General features: G+C 49.0%; 1 protein-coding gene across 5 annotated transcripts in view; it reads left to right on the forward strand.

The window, feature by feature from the left end:
* The first annotated feature begins 1001 nt into the window (after positions 1-1001).
* SUFU (SUFU negative regulator of hedgehog signaling) overlaps positions 1002-23490 on the forward strand; it is an 83930-nt gene continuing 61441 nt past the window's right edge. For 4 of the 5 annotated variants that reach the window (XR_014695103.1, XR_014695104.1, XM_084526266.1 and 1 more), the window contains exons 1-3: positions 1006-1315; positions 3853-3987; positions 21395-21531. Coding sequence is in view for 3 of the 5 variants with exons in the window: in XM_084526266.1 (XP_084382392.1) it covers positions 1128-1315; positions 3853-3987; positions 21395-21531 (460 nt within the window). In the remaining 2 variants the exon portion in view is untranslated. Of the gene's footprint in view, positions 1316-3852; positions 3988-21394; positions 21532-23490 lie in introns of all 5 variants that reach the window. The other variant, XM_084526267.1, reaches the window with a different exon arrangement.

Consider the following 23490-nt stretch of genomic DNA (forward strand, 5'->3'; position numbering starts at 1 on the left):
TTGCAATAAAAGGTACACGGAGAGTAATTTCTCAAATATTTCAATAAATGCTGAGATGCAGTTTGCAGCCTCAGTTCTTTAGGGAAAATTAGCAGAGGCCTGAGTGGGTGGCTGAGGGTGTACAGCCCCCTCCAGACCCCACGGCTCCCCTCACAGACCCTATATCTCCCCTCACAGCCCCCCCAGACCCTCCCAGCTCCCCTCACAGCAGTCCCAGACCCCATAACTCCCCTCACAGCCCCCATCAGACACCCTATCTCCCCTCACACACCCCCAGACCCCCTATCTCTCCTCACAGCCCCCCCAGCCTCCCCCACAGACCCCATATTTCCCCTCACAGCCCCCCAGACCCCTATCTCCCCTCACCGTCCCCCAGCTCCCTCCCCAGACCCCGTATCTCCCCTCACAACCCCCATTAGTCCCCCCAGCTCCCCTCACAGCCCCCCAGCTCCCTCCCCAGACCCCTTATCTCCCCTCACAGCCCCCCCAGACCCCGTATTTCCCCTTACAGCCCCCCCAGCTCCCCTCACAGCCCCCCATATTTCCCCTCAAAGACCCCTGTCTCCCCTTACAACCCCCTAGCTCCCCCCACAGACCCCCTAGCTCCCCTCACAGCTCCCTAGACCCCCTATCTCCCCTCACAGCCCCCCAAGACCCTCTATCTCCCCTCACAGCCCCCCCAGCTCCCCTCACAACCCCCCAGCACCCTCCACAGACCCCATAGCTCCCCTTACAGCCCCCATCAGACCCCATATCTCCCCTCACAGCCCCCTTCAGACCCCGTATTTCCCCTCACACCTCCCTATCTCCCCTCACAACCTCCCATATCCCCTATCTCCCCCCACCCCCCCCACCAGGGGTCGCGCTCTCAGCGCGCCGCACCGGAGCCGTGAGGGCGGCGAGGAGGGGCGGGGCGAGGCGGGGCCTCCCTCAGCGCCGCGCGCTGCCATTGGCGGCCCCCACCTGTCAATCCCCGTCTCCATGGCAACCGCGGGCCCCGCCCCCTTCCCCCCTCCTCCTCCCTCAGCGCCGCGCCGCGCAGCGCCGCTTGGGCCGGGCCGGGCCGGGGGAAGCGAAGCGGATCCGGAGCCGATCCGGAGCGGATCCGGAGCAGCTCAGGCGCCGCCATGGAGGGCGTGCGGCCTGCTGGGGGTGCCCCCGCGGCAGGGCCGGGCTCTGGTGCGGGGTCCGGGTCCGGTTCGGGCTCGTTTCCATCGCTCTTCCCGCCGGGGCTGCACGGCATCTATGGGGAGTGCCGCCGCCTCTACCCCGAGCAGCCCAACCCGCTGCAGGTCACCGCCATCCTCAAGTACTGGTCAGTGCCCGGGGGGGGTTTTGGGGGCTCTGGGAGGGGATTTGGGGGGCTGGGAGGGGATTTGCGGGGGTTAGGGGGGGAGTAGTGGGGTTAAGGGGGGGTATTGGTGGCTGGGAGGGGGATATTGGGGTCGTGGGGGGAGTTGTGGGGTCTGAGGGGGATATTGGGGTCTGGGGGGGATATGGGGGGATATTTGGGGTCTTGGGGGGAAGTAGGGGGGCTAAGGGGGGGGGTATTGGGGTCTGGGAGGGGGATACTGGGGTCCTGGGGGGAGTAGTGGGGTCTGAGGGGGGATATGGGGGGATATTGGGGTCTGAGGGGGGCATTGGGGTCTGGGGGGGGGAGTTGGGGGATATTGGGGTTGGGGGGGATTTGGGGGGAGTAGTGGGGTCTGAGGGGGGATATGGAGGGATATTGGGGTCTGGGGGGAGAGTAGTGGGGTCTGGGGGGGGATATAAGGGATATTGGGGTCTGGGGGGAGTAGTGGGGTCTGAGGGGGGATATGGAGGGATATTGGGGTCTGGGGGGAGATATGGGGGGATATTTGGGATCTGGGGGGAGAGTAGTGGGGTCTGAGGGGGGATATGGGGGGATATTGGGGTCTGGGGGGAGAGTAGTGGGGTCTGGGGGGGGATATAAGGGATATTGGGGTCTGGGGGGAGTAGTGGGGTCTGAGGGGGGATATGGAGGGATATTGGGGTCTGGGGGGAGATATGGGGGGATATTTGGGATCTGGGGGGAGAGTAGTGGGGTCTGAGGGGGGATATGGGGGGATATTGGGGTCTGGGTGGGGGAGTAGTGGGGTCTCAGGGGGGACATTGGGGTCTGGGGGGGAGGAGTGGGGTCTGAGGGGGGATTTTGGGGCTCTGGGGGGAATATTGAGGTCTGGGGGGGAGTAGTGGGGTCTGAAAGGGGACATTGGGGTATTGGGGGGGACGTAGGGGGACATTGGGGTCTGGGGGGAGTAGTGGGGTCTGACGGGGGACATTGGGGTATTGGGGGGAATATCGGAGTGTTGGGGGAGCGGAGGAGGCAGGGGGGAGCTGTGGGGTCGTGGGGGAAGTTGTGGGGTGAGAGGGGTGTTGAGGAAAGGAGTGGGGCTGGGAGGGGGCAGCAGGGGGGGTGCAGGGGGTTGGGGAGCAGGGAGAGCTTTGAGGGGTTTGGGGGAGCAACGAGAGGTGCAGGGGCTGCAGGCTGAGGCCCGGGGAGATGCCCAGGAAGGTTTGGGGGTGCTGTGGGGTGCCGCAGGGCAGCGTGCTGAGTGTCAGGGAGGTGTGGGCATAGAGGCAGCTCCAGGGGGATGTGTTTTTGGGGTGACCCACAGCGAGAGATGGGGCTGGTGAGGGCAGGGCATGGGGAAGGGAGCGTGTTTCCCTCGCTGGGTCAGTTCCTTGGGGCTGCAGCTTCTCCTCCTGGCCAGGAGGCTCGGGCTCTGCCTTCTGACCCGGAATTTGGGTCTCAGCCACGGCTGGGATTAATGGGATTGTGCCAGCCCCTGAGCCCAGTGCGTGCTGCGTGCCCCCATAAATCAAGGGAAAGCCTTGTTTGGGAAGAAACCTGGCCAGGGTTGCGTGGCGTTTTTCATGAAACTAGTCTTTTTTTTTATATTTTCAACGCAATTTGCACATCTTGGGAGAAGGTTTGTGATTGCTTTTCTCGCCGTGTTTCCCCTCTGCCCACGTTGGGTTCCTTGGGCAGAGACTTCAGCGCGCCCCGAGCACCAGCCAGGGGAAGGTGCCGCCCCGATGCAAACCCCGTTTTTACCCCCCCTGAGGCCGCGCTTCTTGCTCCTGAACGAGCTCCATGAATAGAGAACGCGACGCATTTGTACCTGCAGCTTTGAAGTCGGGCTCTTCCTAATAAACTCCTCCGACGCTGCCAGCTCCTGGCGTGAACCCGCGCTGATAGGGAGATTGCGGCGGGAGTTTGTGCGAGAGCTGGCCCCAAAACTGGGTCAGCGCCTGTGTCAGCAGCCCTGGAGGAGCAATTCTGTCCCGTGTGCGTTCCTCCAGGCTCGGGGATGGTGCTGGCTGCTCCTGAGCTTGTGGGGGCTTCAAGGGTTTGCACGTAGGGCAGAGGGTGAGATGTTTAAGGGTTTGTCCTTTTGTCAAAGCACCTGTGCTCCCACATGAGTCAGGAAAGAACAGCGATGCTCTCTTCAATGGGGTAGGTGCCTCTGGCCCGCGTTAGGAGCTTGCAGCGCAGATACAGCTCCTGCTCCTTTACCCGGAGAGTTTTCTGGTGTTCTTTGCTTTGCGGAAGTTTCAATGCGATTTTCCAGAGGGCTTCGTGCTTTAATGGTAAAAACACCGTAGTATTTTTGCACGCATGCACTTTGCCTTCCCGTGCTCCATGCTTCCTGGACTTAACCCAACCTTCCTCTTCATTTTTTTTTGGAGGTAACTGGACCGTGCTAAACTTACCTCTAGCTGTGATTTGGGGCAGGACCATCTACAGCCCCTTGTAGAACCCGTGGAGACATCCCACTTGCCTTGAATAACCTGATTTACCTGAGAACCTTTTTGTTTTTAATGCAGGCTGGGGGGACCTGATCCTCTGGACTACGTTAGCATGTACAGGAACGTGGGCAACCCGGCGCTGAACGTCCCTGAGCACTGGCACTACGTCAGCTTCGGCCTGAGTGACTTGTACGGAGACAACCGAGTGCACGAGTAAGCATCACCCGCGTCCTCTTGCTCTGCGTTGTGTTCTGTGTCACATCGGGGGGAGTGAAAGTAGAACCTTGTCCTGCTGTCTGTGTTATTTGAACTGCTGTTTTTCTGGGGGGTAACGTGTGCCACAGAAATTCTTCTTGCTGCAGAAGAATTTCTGTGTTCCCCTCTTCGAGCTCTGCGTGCGATATATGTCCTTGTTAGTGGTGTAAGTTGAGCGATTTGTGGTTTTGGTTGTTGTTTGGTTTTGTTTTTAACTCCCAGGGAAACTTTTTTTTAGCTGAATGTCCCGTGTTTTTCCCCCTTGATAGTCTGCTGGGCTCACACGCTTCCATCCCGGCTCCTCCCTGTGCATGTTAAATGCCTTCCTCTGGAAAACTGCTGTCAGGGCATTTTTCCTGGTGCTGGCACGGCAGCGTTACTGTCAGCAAGGGGACTGCCACCCAAGTGCCTGCTGCGTGAAGTGCGAATCCATCCTAACAGAAGTATAAAACAGTTGGCTGAGTTTCTTCTCTGCAGCAATGATTACCTTGGGTTGTTGGTGCGGGCAGTCTTTAGGAGGTGTTTTGTGTTAGATGGGGCAAGTAGCATGATCTAATCTCGGTATTGTCCTGCTTTCACCGACTTTGCTCCTTAACTGCAGGTAAAATAAGCAGTCACCCAGCTTTCACAGTCCTGGGGCTCTGAACACGGATTGTTTTTAACCAGAAAAAATAGAAAGGGCAGATTGCTGCTGCTGTTCAGTGAAACTCTTGTGCTGTTTCATCGTCGCGGGCTACATATCCCTGATGAATGGCACAGCAGAAGCCCTGATTTGTTCATCCCAGCTTTTCCTCCTCTGTTTGTCTTGGTTGAGTTTCAGCCAGCAGTCTTTATGGGTTTTGTTTCACCCAGGTGCTTCTCTTGCAACAGCGGCAGTTGAGCAGTTTCTTTAACCTTACCCACGTCCTCGAGGCGGTTCCTTCTGTTTGTGGAGACAGAGCTGGTTTTCAGAAGTCTCTTTTCAGAGTGGAGTTTACACAGACTCAGTGTCACCCAGACCTGCCTGGGGCATTTTGACCAACACATCTGGCAGCAAACCCCATTCATGAGGTGCTGGGGCAGGGACAGGGTAGGGCAAATAAAAGGTGGAAGAAACAAAAAAGGAGTTTAAAGGTTTCCTTCCCTTGCTTTCACAAGAGACCCAGCCATGGACACGCAGGCCTTCACACGATGCCTTTGTTCTCAAATCACGAGATTTCATCTTTGCCGCTGAAAAAACGGGGTTGCCAAGATGAGGCAACCTGTGTTTTCCAGCCTCCTTCTGCTGGAGGTTAATTTTGGAGGGAGTAAGTGCTGCGCTGGCTTCTTCTTTTTGGTGGCCTGCCAGCCCGAGGCTTTCTCCTGGTGAGAGTGTTCTCCTCGACCACACTCACGCCTGGTGGGTTTGGGAGAGAGCAGCGGGAGGACGTGGGGGTCCCAGCCGAAGACACGAAGGGTGAGGAATGGCTTTCATGTGCTTGTATGAGTGAAGAAGCAAATTGTGTAAGGACAAAAACCTCGGCATCTCTCAAACACTGAGCGTGAAGTGATCAGCGGGTAGGTGAGCACTGGGGACGGGCAGGGGGAAAGAGCTCAGCCCCACCAGTTCTGTTCCCTGCTCCCAAAACACGACTGCCACGTGGACTGCACGGCTCCGGACTGGCACTTTGTGTGCTCAAGAAGCTCTCATTATCCAGGAGGGAGTGAGAAAGCCCCTATTTATGGTCTCTGCCGCTCAAAGCACTTTGAAATTCTGCTGTCCCAAAGCATCCTGCGGGACGGCTGGCAGGAGAGCGGGGCGACAGGGCTGTTTAAATCCTGGGAAGATTTCCTGTAAAGCTGGCGTGGCACTGAACTCCACTCACTCACTGGCCAGCCGAGACAGCTGCTGGTCTGTGGCTTTTGGTTTGTTTTCCGACTCTTGCTGCAAGGAGCACAGGGCTGGACCTGCCCACGACAGTGAGGTTGCGGCGATAGAGTCGCGTGTCCCTGACCTCGCTGCTTTTCATCCTTTTGGAGGACAAATATCACTGCCAAGGACCCTTTTAATCTCTCCACTTCACTTTGGGTAACACCTGGCTTATTTCTCGTGGACCTCTTCTGGTGATAGGGGACAATCTGAACCAATTACACTGCAGTGCTAAATGAGAAGGGCTTTTTGATGATTTTTTGAGTGATGCAGGGCTGAGCTGAAGGCCCCTATATTTTTATTTATAATGGGATAGCAACCAGATGTAGCGCGTAACGTGAAAATGTTGACTTGAATTTATATTTTTTAATAAGAACCTGAAAAGCCTGAAGTGGAGCTCTCCCTGTGCCTCCTCGTTGACAGATTTATTTTCAGCTAAAACAGCACCGCTTCCTGCTCTGCTTCAATACCAGCTCCGTGCTCACAGAATAACGGGGAAGAGATCTCAGAATTTCAAACAGGGGAAACCCTTTTTCATTTAAAAACACTCAGTGCTTCATGGCATAATGGCAACCACGACACAGCTGTGCGGGGCTGATGGTGCTCGAAATCCGAAATCCTGACGTCAGGGCGGCGTTAGGGAGCCGCAGGCCTTGCAGGGGGATTGCCAAGCCCCTCGCCTGGCAGTAAGTCCCTCCAGTGGAGCGTGCTGCACCACTCGAGTGGCAGCAGAAGACCTTCTGGGATGTTTTAGCAAGTTAATTGCCATTTCCAGCTTTTTCTGTCTACTTTAAAATCCAAACGGATGGGTAACTGCTTGAACTTAGCGAGCAGGGTTAGAGTAAAGCCTTGTGCTTCTTTTTTTGACTGCTCTTGCTTTCTGAAAGAGAAATCATTCACTGCAGCGATGAATGAGTGCACAGGGTGTGAACATGTGGCCATGGGATGGGTCCTGCTCCCTCTTCCATCCTGCAGGGGACACATCCCCGTGCAGAGAAGTTGCTCCTGTTGCTCCCCGAGCGCTCACCCTTTTTGTTAGGCTCACAAGTGCCTGGGAAATAAAGCTCGTGATGCCATTCCTGAGAACCTGGAAGAGTCTTGCGCGTATTCAAACTGCAAGGCTGTCACTCAGAGCCAGGGCAGGAAGCAAAACTTCAATTACGGCTGGGTTACGAGATAAGGTTTGTACACGGGGCCTGCCCACATCCCCAGAAGAAACACACCAACCGTGTTTTGATGTTTAGCCTTTTATGTAAATGCCAATAATTGGGTTTCCCAACCTACACAAACTTCACGTCGACGAGGGTTTGGTTTTTTCTCCTCTCTCCTTTTTCGTGGCAGCCTGCCAGGGGGCTGAGTGCAGCACCGGGATAACAGGGTGGCTCCGTGGGTGGTGCCTCCCCGTGAAAGGTGAGGGTAAGCGTGAGCCCTTCACCATCTCCCCGTCCAGCTTGTGCTCCGCTGCCTTGTGTAGCTCCTCTGAATGACCCGGGCTTGTAAAAGGGCAAGGATGCTTGTTAGAGCCGGGAGGAAGAAAAAAAGGAGCGCCAAACTGGATCAGGTAACAAACGCGAGGCTTGCGGAGGGGTGGATGTTTTCTGGAAGGCTTTTTCCGAGGCTGAAAGGAGGCTGAAAAGAGTATTTAGAAAATAGCCTGGAAGTTGGAACGAGCGCTCTCTTTCTTTCGAGTGCACGCTGGCTTCTCTTTTGAGCCCGCATGAATGTAGGATGGAGTGGTGCTGACAGCTGTCACTTTAGTGGCCTCTCAGTTCTGCAGCCTTTCATAAATTTAAAAGCTCGCTGCCCTCCGCTTGCCAGCCTTTAGCCTTAAATTTTGGTGTTTAATGGGTCCCTAAGTGCTTTCTAAGCCACAAGCCTGAAGCAGCGCTGAAATATTACACCGAACTCCAAGGTGACAGGGAGCTCTTTCTAAAAGCCGGGGACGACTCTGCCCTCCTTTGTCTTCACCAAAATGCAGTAAAACAAAGAGCCTCTGAGGAGACAGTAAATTAGAGGTGGATGGCGGTGGTTGTTACGGATCAATATTTCAGAGGAGATTTTGAAACAGCACTGATAGAAAACAGGATGCAAGTGGAGAAATGAAAGATCGAACCAGTCTGGGAGCCGAGCATGAAATTCCAGGAAAATTACTAAAACCCCAAGGTTTTCTTCCATCGTTTGTGGTGTCCGGTTTCTTGCCAGCGTGGGATTGAAGCATGCTTGATGCAGGAGACCCTCAGGACATTTTGAGATACCAGCATGGAGGTGGCAGCCCCTCCTCGTCCTCACCTTGCTGCACTCGGTGTCACCTGGCTTCAGAGCTAGCAGCCGACTCCTTGGTACCACTTCGTGGTATGGATAGGGAAGCGAGGTTGAGTTTGGGGACAGATCTTCAAGTTGAGGGCCTTCTGGGAACTGTTGCTGGAGAATAGAGCCCCTGCTAGAGGGAATGGCATGGGCACGGACATCGGTAAGCCTGAATTTAGGAAGGAGGTGCCAGAGCTAAGTCTGGAGGAGGGAGAGTTCAAGATGAGTGCTCAACCTTCCTTTTCTTACTCATTCTGTTCATCCAGCAGAGGCTAAACCCAAATGTGGTGCTTATTTTTCTGATCAGTCTTCCTTCTGAGGCAGAGAGGAGAGGAAATGTTGTGGCAGCTCTTTCCGATGTGTGTTCTCTGGTGTCTAGAAATGCAGTTGTGCTTCTTCCAGCAGGCATCGTGGCACTTGTGGGTCCATCTCTTCTGTCTGCTTGGTCTGTAGGCGCCTCATCCTTTGCAGCGCTTTGAATTGCCCAACAAGTTCAAAAATGGGGACATTTTAAAGACCCACAAGTGTGACGTAACATTCAATTCCACGTTTCCCCAGCAGAAACCATCTCAACCAAGCGTCGTGCCCACTTCCACACCCCGTTGGTGGTGTCCCCGATGGCTGGGGCAGCGCACCAGGACTAGGCCTTGCGTTCCTCTGCTGGGGACAGACCTCCCTTGAAGCTACGGGCACCACGGGGAAACCTTTTTTTCCCCTCCTCCCAGGCAGAGAGTGCACTTGGCTTCCAAATATCATTTGCTGGAGGCATTTAGCACTGTTAATGACGTGGAGGATGGAGGCCACCTACGGAGAGGTCTGCTCCGTGTGCCTGCGGAGCTCGGGGGAACCAGAGCACGCCTGAGCTGTGCTAGGCTTGGAATTATTTTTTTGTGAAGCATCGAAGGAAATTCGTTTAATGTTTGCTGTAAAGTAGTTGAGTTTACAAGAAAGGCCTGTTTTCAATAAAAAAGGAAGAGATTGGATGTAAGTTTACAGCTGAGCGTTCCCGAAAGCAAGGCCGGCTTCCTGCTCGGTAGCGCATCTGCGCGTGCATCCTGGTAAGAGGAGCCTCTGCTGCCACGCAGGGCCGGGGCACGGCGTTCAAAGCAGGTGATTTCTGTTCTGTCAGCAGAAATGCATCTGTGAGCTCGGCGTATTTGGGGGGGAGTTGGCCCCAGCCAGGGCTCCCTTGCTGTCATCTGGCCGGGCTGGAGCAGGGCGAGCTCGCGCGCGCTCCGCTCTCCCAGTGGGTTCAGCCTGCCGGGAGGAGGAGCGATGGGAGATCAAACCTGGGTCTTCCTCTGCGAGATTGCTCAGCTTGATAAAGATCAGCTTAGGATGTTCTAAAAAGCAGTAATTAAAAGATAGAGTTGGTTTTTGTCTTGGTGGGACACGAAGGTAAAAGCATTTCTTCGTCTGTGTGGCCGCTCCAGCTGTGAGATCAAAGGAAAGCTGACTTTTTTTTTTTTTTATATCCTTTTGCTTGCTGGAATAACAACACTAACAAAAATAAGGTTTAAAGAGATGCATCTGAATGCTGTTACTCAGACCTAATCCCTTTTTCCCCTCAATGCTGGGAGCGTGCCTTGCTAGCTGGTAGGGTGGTGTGTGTGCATCGCGGTGGGACGGTGGTTGCCAATTAGCAGATTTATTTTAAAATTTGAGCTATCAGCAGTTTTCCCCCCCTCTCCCCCAAGCTGCAAACCCCACGGTGATTACTAAACTCGTCTGCCTTTCTACTGTCATCTCAATTTTGAATCGAGGCCCAGTAGGCAGTGACACCAGGCGAACAAAGGAGGGCTGTAAATCTTTGGTGGTCTCCCATTCACATGGTATTCCCTCCCCTGGACAAAGGGGTGGCGAGGGCTCCGGGTGCCACGCTGCCTCCAAGGGATGGTAAACAAGGGATGGATGGCTTGGGGGAGGCGTTTGTGATCAGTTGACAAAGCTGATTCGGGTAGCTGGGATGCCACCTGACAAAGAGGCCTGAGGTTTAAAGAGAGATTCTGCTGGGGCTCTTGAGAACAAAAAAAGGAGAGGGGGGAAAAAAAAGCCCAGAAAAGTGTTTTTTTGCAGGATGTAACCAGGGTGGGAGGAGGTGAAGAGGGACTCGGCCATTCTTGGGGAGCTCTGATTTAAGCCCAGAGGGTAGAAACAAGGGAAGGAGGGAGGGAAGGGTGCACAGATGGCTCATTGTTTTGTCTAGCTCGGCATTCTTGCACTGCCCAAGCGAAGGGCGATTGTTTTAAAATCCCTTTTTGCAAGGGGAGCTGTTTGCTTTTCAGCTATCGCTCGTCCCTGAAGATGCAAACCGTAAACCAGAGGGGCTGGGCTTTGCCACCCCTGTGTTTCGGAGGGTCAGGGCACGGGGCGCTTGCGGGGCAGCGAGGCATCACCCGTAGGGGAATGGGGAAAGAGATGCAGCAGCGGGGGAGAAGGATGCACACGGGGAAAGGGATGCACACAGGGGCTGATGGAAAGCAGCATCCACCCTGGAGAGCTGTACCAAGGGCTGAAACATGGCATAAACCTGGCACGTACCCGACCTGCAAAGATACCTGATGTACAACCCAGGTTTCTTGCAGTATTTAATTTATTTTTTATTTATTTTTTTGTAGCCCATGGCTCATTAGTCCGGAGAACCACGCGGCAAATTCTATACTGTTATTCTTTCTACCGGTGCAGCTCCTTCCCCCGCCTCCCCTGGGGATTGTTGTGGCCTTTCTGGAGCGGGGGCCTTTTTTTGGCATGGTCGACAAAAATAAACCATAAAGGCTGCTGTTGTTATGAATAAGGCTCAACAGGGGAATTTCACCAGTAGAAGTACAGCAATATAATTATACTGGTAGACTAGTTCCAGTAAATTTCCTCATGAAGACAAGCCTTAAGTTGACATTTCCTAGCTAAGTTGAATCCATATGTATAACCTTATTACGCAGAAATAATGCGTCTCTGGGCCTTGAATTCCTTTTTACCCAGAAGAGTAGCACTGAGCAGAAAAGCAGAGAAGTCGATGTTCGAAGATGGATGGGGGATTTTCGGAAACAACGGCTGTGAGGAGTTGTATGCTGAACCCTTTTACTGAGTAGGTTATTTCTCAGAGTGAACGGGAGTTTTCTTTTCCCTGGAATTACGGCTCAGCCCCCAAGGGTCTTTCCCTACCTGTTGAGTGGGTGAAGACTTCTGGCGGTGCTCATCAGTGTATTTTTGAATGCACCCTTTGCAATGAAAAACCACTAGATAACAGCTTGGCAAGTAGAGAGGCATTGTCTTGATGTCTGCAGCTAATGAAGTGAAAGCTCAGGGTCTGCATCCCAGATCCAGCAGGACACACAGGTGGCCAAACTCTGGTTGAAATCTGGAGCTCAGGCTCCTCACAGCTCTGAATACCTATTGTGCCTTGAGCTCATTTATCGTGCAGTTGAGAACTTAATTGTGCCAATGTCCTAAAAATGTGGTAAAGGGTCTGCTGAACTTCTTTCCTGCCTTTTTCTTCTTACCTATGCTCTTTAGCCAGCAGGAAGGTAACGGGAGACACCATTATAAACCGTGTTCATGTTCCACATAACCTGTTAGAGCCCCAAACTTTTAGGCAATGCTGCAAACAACTCGCTGTAGCTGTCAGCCAAGCTTCTAACTTTGGGTTTTTCTCTTATTCTTTCCACTCTCCCATCCTGCTTTTGAAAGCCGCTTTTGTTATGCGAATGGATTCCTCCCAGCAGCTGCAGAACTTTCCGCAGTAGGAGCTAGGAAGGAGCCAGCAGACAGCACAAGGAAAGTCGGTGCCCTTTCCCCAGCTGCTCACCAAGCACAGCGACGCTGCCCTCCCAGCCACGCTGGCCCTTTGCTTACGTCCTTTTGGCTGGCAGGGTTGCAGCCGAGCCCTTAGGTGAAGTTTGAGATGTTTGAAGCTTTTTTTATTTTATTTATTTATTGTGAAGCTCTTCTGGCTGGGAGGTGGGAGGCCTGGGTGGCTCCGCAGGGAGCCCTCGAGCTAAAAAGCGTGGCCAGGCCCCAGTTGCTTGATTTCATAAGACTTTATTTTTTTTTTTTTCGAATATGTGTTTTGGGAAATGTAAGGATGAAACGATTTGGTCTTGTCAATTTGATCATGACCGTAGCAGGAGATCAAACCGTCGCCAACTGGTGCAGCTACATCTTTGTGCCATAAAACAGAAAATAAAAGGAAAACTGCCCTCATGCGGACGTCTTTTTTTGCTGGGGTAAAGGGTGACGTATTCCGTGCAGCCTCCTGTTTCATATTTTGGTGCCTTACTCATTTCCCACTTTCGGCATTTGTCCATGCTGTGCAGAATGTGGAGTTAATTTCCCAGCTTTGCTGTGACCTTTACAGCCGGAATATACAGGCATTTGCTATATGATGTGTGTCACATTACCATCTGAAGTGGGGAAGCAGCGTTGCTTTCCATCTGAGCATCAAATTCCTGAGTAACTCGTTGGGGATGGCAGGATGTTTGCAGTAGGCAGGGGACTCAAACCTGGATCACCCGGATGCCGTTTTACGACTGTGAGGGTATTTATTCTGCAGCTTCTTGACGTAGTGTCAGTAACGAAGCAGATAACTTTGGCACAGACAGGGCCATTTGCCCTTAATCTCCAAGCATACATTCATACACGTACAACATAAAACGCTCTGGCACTCTCCAGAACGGGAGGATAATGCTTCCAAGCCTCTCGAGCTCGAAGGGATTAACCCCCAGCAGCTAAGCAGGATCCTAGCCTTCTTCCAGATACCACTACTTCCGTGGCACGGACAGCTGAACCTCAAAGCAGCAACCCCTAAATTGCCTTAATTTGGCAATTTAGCCCATTAAAGTGCCCTGAAAGCTGCTGGTGGTTTACATTGACACGCAGGGCTGGAGGCAGCACGGTTCTGGAGCTGGTTCACACGTGGGTGGGCAGGAGCCAAGCACAAGAACCACTTCTCTCAGAGTGAGTTTGACTTGTGTGTTTGTGAATTATCAGCTGCGAGTCCTGTCAGCTCGGGTATGGACACGGCACCAGCAGTAAAATTTCATACCTGTGCTCTTGGCCATAATGCTCTGTAGGATCGCTTGGGTTGGAAGAAACCTCTGGCAGTCTCTGGTTAATGCCAGATCAGAGGGCGGCTTCCCCAGCCTCTCTGGATCCTGTGCCAGGGTCTGACAGCTATGGTAGGAGGGGAGAAAGAAAACCAAGCAACTTCCTGATGTATATAATACAAATTTCCAATGACTTTAGTTATTTTGCTGCGATTCTCAGAAGGGCCTGGCGCTGTCCGTGCTCCATTTTAATGTCACTCGTGCTCCTGGTGCTTCTCTCATGCCTGAATGATTATGATTTAGGGGTCTCCAAACTGGCCTGTCTGTCAGCAAGGCAAAGTACACACAATTTCTGTGCTGCAGGTATCTAAAGCCACTGGAAAACCGTCCTGTTATCGTGTGATGCAAGTGCTGCTGCCACGTGAGGCAGTCTGGCTGCAGGGTTAGGTGTAGTGTGGACTTGACACTGTGGTCTGGAGGATCAGAGGAGAAATCTGGTGTATCAGTATTCACTGTTTGCAGAAACTGGTTTAAAAAAAAAAAAAAAAAAGAAAATCTTCAGCCTTCAGGGACAAGATTGTTACCAGCTGAGCTTTGAATAAGTTTAATGGTAAAATGTGTGGAATCAGTGTTGTGGATGTGTGAGTGAAACTTCGAGTGAAGTATTTTCTTTCCCTTCTTCTCCATAGTATCATTGCTGAATGGGAGGTCAGTGAAGCAGAGCTCTGCTTTCATACTGGCCAGTAGCACAAATTCACAAATTTCACTCAGGTCTGTCTGAATTGGATTTTTCTGAGGGGATCCTACGTGAGCGTTTCAGCGAGCTGAGAAACCTGCCTCCACCGAGCTGCGGAGGGAGCGCCTCTGCATCTGTTTGGATTTAGATGTTGGACTAATTCTCTCAAAACAATTTCTGTTGCTGTTTCTAGAAAGGTTTTCCATTTGCTTGATGGCAAACACATTTGACGCGACATGCTGCAAGAGCGAGCTCTCAGCAACAGCTTCGGGCCCAGCCATAGGCCGCATGTCACCGTCACCCCGATTTTACCTCAGAAATCTTTGGGCATGTGTTCTTTTGGCATCCGTCATTTTCCCTGCTTGTTTGTGAAGCATTTTTTTTAAATAAACCAGGGTAGAAGTGAGTCCAGCAAGACTTTGTGTGTGCGGGTTCGGGGCAGTGGGAGCTCGTGGAATTTCCTGCCGAGCGCTCTGAAGAGATAACCATCTGACGGCCAGATAACCGCTCCCTGCTCTCTCAGATGGTTTTACGTTTTTCCTCAAAATTGATGCTTTTCTCAAGGCCGAGAGACAATCCAGGAGATTACGTGACTAAGCAGGTGCGTTTTAGCTGAAACAACTCTTCTGGAGAGCTTTTAAGCCTTTGGTGTAGGGGGGCTGCTGCACTTTCATACGAAATATCGTGAGCGGAGCGCCTCAGCGTGCCGTCGGGGCTCTCAGACGAGCCTTTTGCGTTGTTTGACAGCTGTACTAAAAACAACCATTTCCTGTTGGGCAAGATGCTGGACATACGAGGTAGGGTCACTTTAATTTTATTTTTCCCGTTAACTTCTGGAATCTGCAAACGATTTGCTCGTGGGGGTAGGACATTGTGTGAGGCGCCTGGAGTCTGAAGGCAGAAGGCTGGCTCGGAGTAAACTTGTTCGGGGCACATCGGCTCTTGCCCAACATCCTGCCCTGGAGATGGAGACGGGGAGGTGTTGAACTCAGACGGCCCTGCCAGCCTGCTCAGGGCTTTGCCTTGGTTTTTAGCCAGGAGACCACCCTTTGTGTGACTTGTTTGCAACCAGATGGGAGCAGGGGGAGGGAATGGCGCACATCTTGATTTTTCTCAGAGAGGACTGGTGAAGTCTGTCAGGTCAGACAGTGCCCTGATGCTTTTTGCTACAGCAGCCCTCCCTGTTGCTAATAGCAGTATCCTTGCTAGCTGATAGCCCCCTGGGATGGTTAATAGCTGTGCAGTCCTCAAACTGGAGCAAAACCTAGGCCTTGCAGGACTTTGGCCTCACCAAGCAGAGTTGTGGCCCTGCCTGCCAGCTCGGCTTTAATTGATTTCTTGAACTAATCAGGTGTCCCAGTACTGCTGCTGGGAGCTATGGATTAACAATTACTGGCGCTTCTTTCTTTGAGGCAGAATTAAGACTGCCTTATGATGGAAATAACAGCAGCTCCTGCTGCTGCCAGAGCTGGAAATGCAGCGATGCTTATTTCTGCAGCCTTCAAAACAACATCAGAGCGGCTCGCAAACAGCAGAGCAGGAAGCTTTGTCTTTGTGGAAGACACGAAGAAATGCAATTAAGGAGTCGATGCAAAAGGCAGCAGAAGGAATTTCACAAAAGTAGCAGGGACGGAGCTGAAAGCTGGAGCTGGGGTAAGTCAGCGTGGTGCCCTGCGAGCCTGCCCTCGCCTTGCTTCCAGAAGAAACCCACTTCATCTCACGGTGGTTGCTGGTAGTGGAGCTGTAACTCCTGAAAACGCACTCCTAACTATCCTCCAGTACCCTGAAAGAGCGTTCTTGTTGCTCCCTGGCTGAAATAAATGTAGTGAATGAAGGGCCAGCATTTCCCTACGTAAACTCCCATTTTCGGGGACTGGTACATCTAATATATTTATATACACATACTCTTCAACTCTCAAAAAAATAAACACCCAGTACACTCTGCTCCTTGTCCGCTGCTGCAGAGCTTTTAACAGCAGACATTCAGAAATGCTGCCATTTTGCACGGCAACAAAGCGAATCTTTTCTTCTTCCTTTGCAAAAGTGGGAAAGAAAATGCTTTGGCAAATTGCTTTGATTTAAACTGAAAAGCCTCTGGTTTTTAGAGCTGCTTTTAAAGCAAAAGGCTAGTTTGGCTTTTGATCCTCTTAAGCTGGGTTATTTGATGTGAAAAACGCCCTTGGTACTCCGCTGCGGAGGGGAGCAGCCTTTCAGCTCTCTGTGTGTGGCTTCAGGAGAGGGCTGGCAGCGCGCGGGGTGGTGGGGGGCTCGAGGAGGCTGCCTGCACGGCTCTGTAAATAAAGGGGCCTCTTATTTCTTTGGATTCTTTTGCTGGAACTAAATATCATGATCAGTGAAACTCTTACCTCATTAAAGGAACAAGCCAGACGTCTTCAGCCCGTGTGCAGCGCTGCAATGTGGTCTGTTCTGCTGAGCTGATTTGCTAGCAGATAAAGAGTTTTAAACCGAAGAATGGCATGTAATATATGACCTTGGCTTTCGAACGGTTTGTTTTTGTTCATGCGACAAAATAAGGTTTTGATAATAAATATAGGGGTGGATTTGACTTGGCAGATACCAGAGCCTGCCATTAGTGCTGTAGCCATAATATAAAACTATCTGATGTGTGCCAGTGGGCACGCAGCAAGCCAAGAATTTCTCCATCGATGTTTGTTTTTGTGAAAACTTACCCGGCTGCTTCAGAATGGAGTTGGCTGCAGAGGTGGTGCCCTCTCTTGTTGGAGGGGGCAAAGAATTGGCAGGCACAACACCATCCGTGCTGCCTCTTTGTAGTTAGTATCTCGAGTGTTTGGGCAAAATGAGGATTTTTTTTTTTTTTTTTCCGTAGCGTTTTGGGGGTGTTCATAGAAAAACTGTTCAATCAAAAGTGCAGAGTTCAGCAGAAATCGGGCATAGACCAAACTATGTGAAGTATTCGGATCTGTTAGTACAGAAACTTAATGCTGTGTTGCAATTTTCAGTTTATGTACCTGGGGCTATGCGTGGATACAAAACGTGCGTTTTGAGGGCTCCTTCTCGCACACGTGCTGTCAGCACGTTGGTTGGGTTGGCACCGTCGTCTTCCTGTAGAGCTGAGACACTCCTGGACTATTGTAACCGTGTTGAACAATAACTTAAAAATAAAATAAAAAAGGAAAAAAAAAAACATGCAATCAAAGAAATGATCACTGAAGAACTGAAATCTTGCCTCTGTGGAACAAAAACCATGTAATAAAGGTATTACTTTGACAGTTTACACAGGAGCCAGGGTCAGGCCACCCCACGAGCAGCAAAGGTGCTTTGCAGCGAGCTCGTATGGGTGCAGGCAGCACGGAGCTTCAGCAATGAGTAGGAAGAGCCCTGAACACAGCTCCCCACAGCTTCCTCATGTGTGCTGTACCAGGACTCCTGGAGAATGCTTGATTTGCAGGATTGTGTGTTCAAAGTCACCACGCACATCAGGTAGGAGGAGGTAGAATCACTTTTTGGGCTATCCTCGCTGTTTCCTACACCATTTTCTGTGGATACGAGGCTTATTCAAGTCTGCACCTTTCAGAACATTATTTTTTTTTTAGCTTGTTGGTTGATGGAGGCCAGCTTGAGGATGCTCCAGTATTTGGGTTGTTAGCTCATTTTTGGGAAGTCACTCATGATTAACTCCCCAATTGTGGGTGGCTGCTTCCCTGGGATAGGTGCATTTTTGTCTTGTTGAACCAAAATGAAAACCTTTGTGTGGGATCAAAGCCATTTCCTTGGTCCTCCACCCCTACGTGGAGGAGCAGTTGATGTGTCTAGCGGTCTTGAGCTCCTAACGGGACAAACTGAGACCTGAGGCTGGTAGAAAATCCACAATTCTGAATTCCTGCCATAGTCTTGTCTCAACTTCTAGTGATTTCAGGATTTATTCCTGGCTACTTGCTGATTGAAATGAGCGCCTGTTAGGAAAGGCAACCTGGGAGTCAGTGGTTGAGCATAAAATTCACTTCATACATCGTGTAGCTGGATCCTGGGATTGAAGGATTTATGGGCGGTTGTTCATTGAGAGAAATTTTATGGCAGCTGTTGAAACTATTTTGACTTGTTTTCAAACACAAGACTTTCTTGGAAGAATAAAAGCAAAAGCTTTGGCAAAAATGTTAACCGAAAATGACTATCCTAATTGCATTCTGAAGATTAATAATTCTTTCTTTCTATGGAAGATCTGTCTGAATTAAACAAAAGTTTTGGTAGTCCATCGAGCTTTTAAAGTCATGTGTCACAATTTCTTCAAAAACAACCAACCAATCTAAAATTAAGTGAGCTCAGATCAAAGATTTTATCAACCAAAACCTTTGAACAGCCATACAGTACAGGTGAACTGCGTGTATTTAAAGTTTTACTCCCACAAAACAGTCTTTTCAGCAATCTGTGTCCATTAATTATTCTAAAACATTTTAAATATAATCTTTAAATACAAACTTCTTACAAAATAGGATTTTTCTGACAATTCACTGCTGCCTTAAAAAGCTGAGAATTAGAAGCATTGCACGCTATTGTATTTTTGAGTGGTTTTTGATGGTTATGCATCTTTTGATACTCTTGAGATTTTTTTTAGCATCTTAGGGGAAATAACTTCCTGCTCCTGTACATATCTTTTACTCTGTGTATTTTCTAGCAATTCTCTGAGTAGCTCCTTTATTACCATACAAAAAATAAGGTGAGTTGCATTGCCTGTCGTTTTTTTTCCCTCTTTGCAACCACTGGCGTGTTGCAGGCCAGTGTTCTCTTAACTTCACATCTTGCTTTAAATTTGCTGGAAACCCACCTGAACGCTTCTGTTACTCGGTAACCTGCTTACGGAGCACCAGCAAGCACGTGTGGTCTTCTGTCAAACAGTTATTCCTGTTTATCCCCTGAAGCACGGAGATCTGTGAGGTTCAGTTTTAAAAAAATAAATAAAACCCACAACCCAAACTCTAGCTTGATGCATGTTAAAAATAAGTGTTGCTTCAGGACCTGCCTTGAGAGGAGGAAATTCAATAGGGAGCCATCTTATTTTCCAAAAATTGTAACTGTGTAAGCTCAGCTTGAAGGCTTCTTGTTAACTTTGATCCTTTTTGAGGTTGCCCCGTTCGTAATGCGTCTCAGTTTCTGGTGAATGCTTTTTCCTGGAATCAGTCCTTGAAAACTACCCGGTTTGAAGAATTTTTTGTTTCTCCCTCTAAGAAATACTTCTGTTTTTCCTTTGCTAACTGATATGTGAAACTAGTAAAACACCACAGGGGTGCTGAATGTCCAAAGTGCAGCTTTGATTGAATTTACGAGGCTACCACCATCCTGTACCAATCGTTTTGGTCGACCTGCATGCACGATCGCAGAATACAGGTTCCACTGCACATCCAAACTCACTCCGCAATCGCTGGCTCTCTGGTTATTCAGTAAGTTCTTGCTTTGTTGAAGAACCAAGTGCAATTATTTGGCTTGTTGCTTTAAGGTACATTTGTTTCCTGAAAGAGGCTTTATACGTGCTGACCACTATGAAATGCATTGTCTGCTGCGTTCACGGAGCATTTGCTTCTCTAGTACGTAATGCTCAAATTCTTTGTTGTGGATGACATGGAGAGAAACGGAAACATACACTTAGATTTTTAAATAAATAATTTTTATTTCCTCTATTGTTTGCTCACATTTCTATTGCAGATGTCTGATTTTCACTACCTGTCCTCTTCTTTTCGGTCAGAGCTGTTCGTAGTTTGGTTTTGTCCTTGGGCTCAATTCTTAACTTTTTTCCTTATGTTACCTGCAAGTCCATCACAAACTTTCCTTGAAGAATCCTCAAATAAAAGTTGCGTTGGATCTTGAAGGAGTTGCCCTGATGCTTAAATTTGATCAATTTTAGCTCTTTACATTACTCAGGGTTGCTGAAAAGCATGTCTGCTTCAAACAAGCTCCTTACTGTTGGAACCGTCCACCCAGCACTTGGAACTGGTCACGGCACTGCTAGCGATCTGTGTTTTTGCAAATGGAAAGTGCTCTCATCACTTTTCTGACAGCTCCGTTTGGCTCTTTTTAGTAGAAGCTCAACGTTAACACTTTGTGCATTATATCTTTCACGTGTGTCAGCAGGGTACCAGCATCCAAAACATGCACAAAGTTTCTCCAGAGAATTTGCCAATGGCTGGAGGAGGAGATTTGCGTTTGCAGAATCATGGAAACTTTTATAAAACAGAATCAAGTGTCTTTATTCTCAGTATAAATCCTTTTTTTTTTTTTTCTTACGTTTTTCCCTTCTTGCAACAGCCACAACAAATGAGTGAGGGATGTGATGGCAGTGGTGGAAAGGAAAGTGATGTCCCCAACTTGCTTTTGAGTTTATGAGCCTACATACTTGTTCATGAGGTTTTTCAGGGATTAAATGTGACAGTTTTAGTTACTGTGGACTTGGAACAGGAACTTTCCTGTATGGGGATGTGTCAAATGCAGGATTCCTATGGACTAGTTTTGTTGGAGTATTATGGGACACCCTTTATTTGCTCCTTTTTGTAATATCCGTGATGCTTCTAATATGACTTTATTCTCCTACATAGGCCTTATTAGACCAAACCAAATAAAATAAGTTAACACTTATCTCTATCAAACTGGGGAAATGATCAAACATCCTAATTCATGAGCTGTAGTTGTCATACTCAGTGTTCTTCCCCTGTGTGCATGAGGATAGCCTCATAAATTCAAAGCTGTGCTTTGTACATTCATACATTGTGTACGTTACATACAAAGCCTTACTTTGTACATACATGCTTTTTTTTTTTTTTTGTCCCATCATATATATTGGTGCAAAATAAGAATTACTGTGTTGTGTGAAAGGTGATTAAATTTCTGCTTGCATCCTCTTGATTCCTTCCCTGTTGTCCATTAACAGCACAGAAACTGTGTGCCATACATCAAAACAAGTGAGTGTTTCAGCTCAGAAGCCTACTACACTGTACTTAAGGTTATATTCCACTTCTGAACGTGTAGAAATTTGAGTCCACGAGGGTTGAATAACATTTCCTGTTGGGTACTTTCTTTGGTGTTTCCATTTAAGCGAATATAATCAGGGCAGCAGAATTTTCAGGTTTATTTTAAAAACAAACTCCGGCTGCTGAAAATCACAGTGGTGCTCCAGAAGAAGTTGTAATTCCAAGACTGCATTATTCTGACTGAGAGCTGTACTATGATGGCTATCTTTGAAATTGTATTACATCAGTTAACCTAACAATGTTATGCCATTTGAGCTGGTGTAGACCAAAGCAAGAGAATTTCTGAACTTATCTTTGCCGTGAGAACTCTCTGCTTTTCTCTGTAGTGCTGACGCTGAAGCCTGTTCTCTTTGCAAAAAGCACGTTGTGACTTTTCCTTTTTCATTCCTTCCAGGTTTACGGGAACAGATGGACCAAGTGGTTTCGGCTTTGAGTTGACATTTCGACTAAAGAGGGAAACGGGAGAGTCGGCACCACCTACCTGGCCAGCGGAGTTAATGCAAGGCTTAGCCAGATACGTCTTCCAGTCAGGTACTGCAGGGTTAGATGCATTACCTCGTTTTTTGCTGCTTTCATTCCACGTCTCTTACATGGTGCTGCACTTGGGTCATAGGTGCTCAATCAAATCTTAAGATTTGTCTTTGAGTGAGAACATTTGACCAAAAAAGTGGGTATCATCCATCAACCCTGCTTGCTGGGGACAAAACCCAGCTGCTGTTTACAAAACTCTAAATCAGGAGTATGGAGAAGCTGGAGGTACAGAACGGTCAGTAACTATCAGAAGCCTGCCAGTGCCTATTTGTTGCTTTCTCACGTTGGTTTCATCTCTCTCTGGGTGAGAGGAGGTGATGAGATGTAAGAATCTCATTTGCTTCTCCTGAAATGGCTGAGGAGCACGCGTCTGATAAGGCCTCGCTTCTCAGTGGAAGGGCTGTAACTTCCAAAACGGTTGCAGTTCCTTTGCAAGTAAATCTCTTCCAGTCCTCTGTGTAATTCGGCAGCAGCAGTGTGTGTAAACAAACAGATGAAAAAGACATAAGTTGTAAGAGATGCCAAGGCTGGGAGGGCTAAAGAATTGACAGTTGGGAATCATCAGTGCTTGTGGAGACTTACCAGAAAGTTGAGAACCGTCCAACTTTTTTTTGCACTACTCTTCCTGGATTTCATTGTACTGGTAGATTGAATATTAGCTTGTGTTGTGAGCACGTGAAGATCTGTGGAGTGACTGAGTGCATTGCATATTTGAAAAGCACCCTTTACCATCACAAGATCTGAATGAAAGTAATTGAAGAACTTTTTTTTTTTTAACTGGCTTGGGATCCTCTACAGGTGAAGTACCTTCCAAATCAATGATTACTGAATTTGTAACATTTGGTGCTTGCTCTGCTAGTTAATAAATTGCTCAGTAACTTCTGATTCTACTGCTGGTTTTCAGTCAGCTTGGCTGACTGTCAAAAGGGAAAGGTCCATGTGAAAATAGGATTGCTCTGGTAATTTGTCACAAATCATTGAGGCAGTGGTAACTCAGAGTATTTTTCCAAAGTATTGACTGACAGAGACCAATGCCAGCATAGATTACTGCTTGTCTTCATATTGGAAGTGTATCTGGTTGCAGTTTGAAATTACAAAAATGCTTTTGTCACCTTTGCTGTGCAGCTATCTGCCCCAATTGCCATCCAAATTTGGGTTCAACTGTAATCTTTTCTATCTTGATTCTTTGCTACTCTTAAGCATCTGAATCCACATGACTTTCATAGTTTTTGTAACTATTTAAGGTTCCCATCCTGCTTGAATTGTACAATACAGCAGCGTTTTAGTACTAATTATGCAGTGGTGAATTCATACTCACATATTTCTATCTATTGCAGGATATGCAGAAAAGCATCTGGTTCTAACGTCTCCCACTTAGGAGTAACATACAACATGTTATCTGTTAAATTATATTACATTTAAGACCCTTTTTGTAGCCTTTCATGTTTTCCAGTCTGGTGTAGTCTCTTTGCAACAGTAATTTCAGTGCCTTGCACGTTAAGCAACTTCTACTGCAGCAATTGCTTGTCTGACCCTTTCCATGAGTGAGGGGATGAGTGCAGAGTGAAATGGCATTTAGTAGGACAAAATTTAGGACAGAATTCTTAGACTCAGCTGGTACCGAGGGCAGAGACTGCCCTTGCTCATACAGCAGCCCACAAATGGGTCTTCCTGGCACTTTCTGTTTCATAATATTACCAAGCCATTGATGGCGTGCAAGCGTCAATGAGCTGCTTAGAAGAGTTTTGCTAACCAAAGGATTGTTCTGCTGGAAGATTTCTCAGGTTTCCTGCAGTAATGCAGTCTCGTCTGTCTGACCTCAAAGCAAACAAACTGTTTTTAGACTGGAAAGAGCAGTTGTGCCCATGCATATCAGTCTCTGATGTGAACTTCTGAGGGCCTTCAGTATTATCTACTGCTTATCCGTGCTGGTTTTGACTTTCTATCTACCATGACTCT

Source organism: Aythya ferina (genome assembly GCF_964211825.1).
Source record: "Aythya ferina genome assembly, chromosome: 7".
Classification (NCBI taxonomy): domain Eukaryota; kingdom Metazoa; phylum Chordata; class Aves; order Anseriformes; family Anatidae; genus Aythya; species Aythya ferina.